The 6,449-nt window shown below is 41.9% G+C and overlaps 1 protein-coding gene across 1 annotated transcript; it reads left to right on the top strand.

Annotated features, from left to right (window-relative positions):
- The first annotated feature begins 1,292 nt into the window (after positions 1 to 1,292).
- On the top strand, positions 1,293 to 5,005 carry LOC100692561 (CDGSH iron-sulfur domain-containing protein 3, mitochondrial). Its single transcript, XM_003454634.5, has 3 exons — positions 1,293 to 1,511; positions 3,488 to 3,604; positions 4,370 to 5,005. The coding sequence occupies exons 1-3, from the start codon at positions 1,419 to 1,421 to the stop codon at positions 4,556 to 4,558; spliced, it is 399 nt and encodes a 132-aa protein (XP_003454682.1). The 5' UTR covers positions 1,293 to 1,418; the 3' UTR covers positions 4,559 to 5,005.
- The last annotated feature ends 1,444 nt before the right edge of the window (positions 5,006 to 6,449 follow it).

Below are 6,449 nucleotides of genomic sequence, written 5' to 3'. Positions count from 1 at the left end.
CCAAAGTGTGGGGCGCGGCATGAAAAGGGGGGAAAAAACCCAACGCTTGGACACTGTGGACAGGTTTTTGACGGGGCTCCCACACAAACGCAAAGCAGGAGATGAAGCATCGCCAAATATGTTTCCAAACCAACTTCCTTCCAAGCCAAACACTAGAAAATATGGTGAAGCATATCTTCCCTTTGGCTTCACCTGCACAAGTGCCAAGGTAGGTCTCCCCTGCAAAATTAGTTTCCCTGCGTCGGGAGCAGCGCTGGGCTCTCCAAATCACGGACAAACAGGATCCCACATTCTTGATTTTTAGTTCACAAACACTTCTTGGAATAACTAACTTTTCCTGACATTTTGGACATGTTAGCTCTTTATGCAGTAAAGTTACAGCGGGATACAAATAATATCAGGCTGATCCTGCTGTAATTTGTTCCCCCGGTTCAAATCACGGACAAACAGTATCCCACAGCTGTTTTTGTTTTATTTTGCACAGAGAGGCATTTTTTGAAAAATGTATTGACAGCAATGTTGAATATTATTACACAGGAAAAAAAACAACTACACGTAAAATAATTACACCATGACGCCTCTGCCTTTCTAAATGGAGGGACAGTAACTGTGTGTGTGTCTATGTAAGCGTGTAAAACCTGCAGATAGTCAGATTAACAGTAACAGTATTTTGTCTCTATCTGCCATTCTGCAATCCAGCTCATGTAAACAATAACGTGGCGCACAGCGTGACGTGAAAAGAGGCACATACCTTTGACGTTGCGTGACGAACTCTGTAATCCTCGTCTACACTTAAACGCAAAAAAGGAGTTTTAAATAATCTCCGTTTTCGGTGAATCGCAACGCCGTTTACGTGTTGACGAAAAGCCCAAACGCATAGAAACAGCTGAGTTTTCAAAAATACCCGTGTAGGTGTGGACGCAGCGTAAAAGAGTTAGTAGTGTATTTTATTACTACCTGTAATTTATTGCCGTTTACTTGTATTTGCTTAATTGTTTACTAAATGTTTGAGGTGTGAAATAAACCGCAATGTAGTTTGTAAACAAAATATGGGTGTGTGTGTTTGGAGGATGTGTTTGTGCGGGGGGGAGGGGGGGGCGCGAACATTTTTCTTGTGAAAAAGGGGGCCTGGCAAAAAAAGTTTGGGAACCACTGCATTAACGGCTGGTGTGTACATTATTATTTATTGCAGGTATCAGCGATATAACGATGGATGCAGCGCGTGGGAGGAAGAGGAGGAGGAGCGGTGAGACAGGGGGCGTGTCCTCACCGCGGGGAGGCTTTTACAGCCCAATCAGCTTGCATCGTCAGCCATATTGTAACTTTTACTGGAGTCGATTCAAGTTTTGTGGACCAGCTGTGCGCGGATTTCCTCTGAAGGAGAATCAGGAGCTGGAGTACAAGCCGCCTGCAGCAGCATGAACACAGCCCGGTTTGTAGTCGCCATTCGCAGAGGAGGCGCGCAGACCTTCAGACGACCTCAGCTCCTCCTGGCTGCTTATTCTCCCACAGTGAGTCTGCCTGCCGAGTGTTCGTGTTAATTATTGTGTTATCAGCTGTTCGTGTTGCTCTCATTCCTGCTGCAGACGTATTTAAAGAATGCTGAGTCACGGTGGGACATCCACGGAGCAGACTGCCGACATTTCCCGATTTCTTTCTTTCTTTCTTTTCTGTGCAAACAAACAACCTGGCGCGCCCTCCTTCGGTCACCTTTAGCCCCGATGCTCTGTGGGAGTAAACCTGCAGGTACAGCACGTGAGGGCTTGGTCCCCCTCACGTGCACGCACTGGAGTTATAAAATATCAGGATGGATGCAAAGCAGTTGTCCCCTTCCCGACGTCTTAGTGTTTCGCATTTTTGTCACACTTAAAGTTTCCGATCAAACACATTTTAATATTATTCAAAGATAATCCGAGTAAAAACAAAATGCACTTATTAAATGAGGATTTCTTCCAAACTTACCTGCCCTGTGTAAAAGAGTAACCGCCCCCTAAATTGGCCCAACAATCTTTGCAGAATTGTTTTAATTCAGACACTTTTGGGGGTTTCCAGTATGAGATGATTTAGGATCACCTTAATCAGATATATGGCCAGACTTTGACCAGAGGTGGACCTGCTGGTGTGTTTTTTGGATCGTTGTCCTGCTTCATTCATTCTCCTTCAGGATTTCCTGGTAGAGAGCAGAATTCATGCTTCCAGCAGTCACAGCGAGTTGTCCTTGAACAGCAGAGCATCCCCAGACCACCACACTTCCACCACCATGTTTGACTGCTGGTTTGATCTTCTTCTAATGAAATGCTGTTTATCCCAGATGTAACGGACCCAAACCTTCCAAAAAGTTCTGCTTTTATCTCGTCAGTCTGCAAAAATCTTTCCCAAGACTCTCGTGGATGGTCGAGATGTTCTTTTTGGTCAGCAGTGGTTTTCTTCGTGGAACCCTCCCATGGAGGTCCTTTTCACCCAGTCTCTTTCTTGTTGTTGAATACCAAACTTCACTGAGGCAAGTCGGTTCCACAGATGTTGTTCTGGTTTCTCCTGTGACCTCCTGGATGAGTCTGTGATTCACTGGACTCTGTCAGAAATGGCTTTGTAACCCTTTCCACACTGTTACATGTCAGTGGCTTTGTTTCTTCTGTTTCTGTAGATCGTGGCGTGATGTGTTGCTCTATGAGAGCTTTTCTCCTGCTTCACTCCTGGTTCTGTTTAAGTGATTTCTGGATTCAGCTGGTCTGACTGTAATCAGGCCTGTGTGTGACACTAAAGATGAACTCAGCTTTCCAAAAAGCCAGGGGGAGACCCAGGTTATCTGAGTGCGACTCTTTGCTCTATGACTGCAATAAGCTCTCTCATATTGAGTTTATGGGCTCAGAGGTTAGTTTCAGGTCATGCTGATGGAACCGGAGAGTGCAAAAACGCTCCTCTTGAGACTTCAAAACAGGCGATGCCATGGTGACTGTCCATCTTTTAGAGGACTTCAGAGGAACTGCAGTTTGTGACACTCTGGGCTGGCTTCATTTTTCAGCTCCAGAGGTTAAAAAACTTAAACTATAATCAGAAAAGACTAATCTGACTTCCCAGTCCCACTTCCTCTTTTTCTTTGTGGGGTGGGGATGGGGTTAAGCTTGAGTGTAAAAATGTAGACCCACTTATTCAAAGTTTTTACATTATTATTCATGTTTGAGTTTTTTATCCAGTGGAACCAAATCGGCGACATCACAGCGACTACAGTGTAATTTTGTGATGTAAGCAAAACAAGTTTAACATACGTTTTTAATTTGGGTTCTCAAAGTAAACCTGAAGGAGTTTGTGTGATTGCGAATGCCTCGGGTCATGTGAGGCAGCACTCCATCACTCTGATTGTTATTCAAACAGCCCTCTGAGAGCCTGGAGTTGTGTTTTGGCTTAGACCACACGGGATGTGTCACTGCAGGATGTTGTGGTATCCATTAGTGTGGACGATAAGTTTGTGTCTCACTTTGTGCTCCAGGTTCAGTGCTGTCTGGAGTCCACCCAGGCGGTTCCTGCCGCCCGGCTTCCCTACAGGGTGAAGCTGTCTGCTGGAAAACACTACGCCTGGTGCGCTTGTGGCCACAGCAAGAAGCAGGTGAGGCTCAGGTTTCAGAGACACTTGGGGCTGGAGGGTCATCTGGGGTAAAAGCTAATGCAGCACATCAATCACGTAGAGTTTCGCCTCATTTACTCCTGTTTACATTCCCACCCGTCTGAAAGCCACTCTTTAAGAAGCACCGTGCTGGTCGAGACTAACTGGTTTTTGATGAGGTCCCAGTAACATAAAGAAAACTGGATTAACTCTAATACATCTTCGATGCATGGGTTTTGTTCTTTCATTTTGGTGTGTCCAGGAAAAGAAAGATCATTCCCTCTGGTTTACACGTGATCCTTTCCTTTATGATAAACACCTGACTGATGTTTAAACGCCATTAAAAACCTAACCATGCACAGATGTGATCACCTCGATTTATCTGGTTTGAATTTGGCCCATCTCTCGGGCATCTCTGGACCCCTCAGTGGAGGACCATGTGACCTCTAACCTCACAGAGAGCAAAAATGTCAACTTTTACTCAAAACTGACCTCAGTTCTGTATCAGGGATCCTCACTGGTGATGAAGACAGTTCACCAGCAACAACCAATTTCAGTCCACAGTTTCAAAGTCCTAATGTGGCGTGTCAGCTGAGGAGCAACAGCAGGAGAACTTTCAGTCTGTCTTATTAGCAGCTTATAGCCGGGTTCATCCACAGTGATCGCTTACTGCGATACATCTGTGGCACGTGCATTCTGTCATTTTTAGGCTGATAAAAGTAAGTTTCAAGTTTGTGTCTTCAACCCGCTTTTTTTCCTCTTCTTCAGCCTTTCTGCGACGGCACTCACACGAAAAAAGCTCCGAGTATCTCTCCTTTTCGCTTCACCCCCGAGAAAGACAGGACAGTCCTGCTGTGCGCCTGCAAGCAAACCAAAAACGCTCCGTACTGCGACGGCTCGCACCTCAAAGTCATCTACCAGGATGTAGTGAAGTATCTGAAAGGCATCTTTAAATGATGTTTTCTTACAGGAAATGATGCATCATAATCATGTTATCCAATAGTTTTATCAAGTTAAAAAAGTCATCTTTTTTATATTAAAATCATGTAATGTGCTTTGTTTGTTTTGGGTAAATCAGATGGGTTTTTTGTCTTTATAAACTGCTTTTGTATATTAACCATTCAGTACAAGTATATATTCCATTAAAATGCTTTGTGGGGAAACTTTGTGTTAATGTCACAATGACATCACCTGGGGCAACATTTCCAACACCTCCTGCGTGACTCCAGACCTCCTGAATCAGCCCCTTAGAGGAGTTTCCACTGGTGTGTTGGCTTTAAAATGTATACTTGGTTTAATCTCCTCCTGCCTACTCGTTGCTTTTTATCATGTGCATTATGTGTTTTTGTAAATCTGCTTTTGGTGCTGTCCAAATAAAAATTATGAATGTTTTTCTTCTTTTTATGGAGGCCTTTGGAGACTTTCTTTCTTGTGTGATGATCTTTAACTCCACTGGATTACTCATCGAACTGGCCAATCACAATCACCAATTTCACCACTGCTTTTTTTTTTTTTTTTTTTTTTACTGCTTTTGTCCAGGGGTGGATCAAGAAGACATGGGGTGGCATGTGCCACCCTAAAATGATCTCTTGCCACCCATAGTGCCACCCTAGTTTTGCATATGACAGTGTTGTTTATTTCACTGTTCCTTTCAGCTACAAATGAGCAAGAAGTAATAAATATCACATTAAAATGTAAAAGTAAGTCTTCAATGGATTATCATGACATAAATATGTCTGTAGTTAAACAGGTTATTCTGAACATTGCTAGTCCCTTAACATATATCTGTAATTTATCATTTCAGTCTGGTTGTTTTCCGAAAAAAATGAAAATTGCAAAAGTAATACCACTATACAAAAGTAATGACAAACACAGTTTTACCAATTATAGGCCTATTTCACTACTGCCTCAATTCTCAAAAATTTTAGAAAAACTTTTTAATTCAAGATTAGAAAAATTCCTTGAAAAACATAAAATAATAAATGTTGGTCAGTATGGTTTCAGAACGCAAAGAACCACTTCTATGGCGATAATTGAGGCAGTAGAAGAAATTACCAATGCACTGGATAAAAATAAATATGCAGTCGGTATTTTTGTTGATCTCAAGAAGGCCTTCGACACAATCAATCACTCAATTTTATTGGATAAATTGGAAAGATATGGTGTTCGAGGGAAAGCTGGAAACTGGTTAAAAAGTTACCTAACGGGTCGGGAACAATATGTTAGTATAGGGCATTACCATTCAGAGAAACTTGGTATTACATGTGGTGTTCCCCAAGGGTCAGTGTTGGGACCAAAACTTTTCAATGTTTACATAAATGATATTTTTGATGTTTCTCAAGTACTTAAACTCATACTGTTCGCAGATGATACTAACATATTTTTCAGTAGCGATGATTATACCGATCTTGTAATGACCGTAAACAGGGAGCTAAAATTAATTAAAAAATGGATGGATATAAATAAATTATCATTAAATATAAATAAAACTAAGGCAATGTTTTTTGGTAATTTAAAATATAATATAGAATTACCAATTACTATAGAAGGTGTACCCATTGATAATGTGAGTGAAAACAAATTTTTGGGAGTCATAATTGATAACAAAATTTCATGGAAACCCCACGTCAGACACATAAAAACCAAAATTTCCAGAAGCCTCGCAGTTTTGAATAAAGTGAAACCATACCTTGATAAAGATGCACTTCGTACTCTGTACTGTACTCTGGTTCTTCCATATTTTACATATTGTGTGGAAGTGTGGGGAAACACATATAAAAACACAACTAATCCATTAGTCACAGTACAGAAACGAGCACTGCGTATTATTCACAAGGCTGGTTATCTA

Source organism: Oreochromis niloticus, linkage group LG6, assembly GCF_001858045.2.
Source record: "Oreochromis niloticus isolate F11D_XX linkage group LG6, O_niloticus_UMD_NMBU, whole genome shotgun sequence".
Taxonomy (NCBI): domain Eukaryota; kingdom Metazoa; phylum Chordata; class Actinopteri; order Cichliformes; family Cichlidae; genus Oreochromis; species Oreochromis niloticus.
The sequence above is the reverse complement of the archived record's forward strand: the minus strand, read 5'-3'. Positions and strand labels throughout refer to the sequence as shown.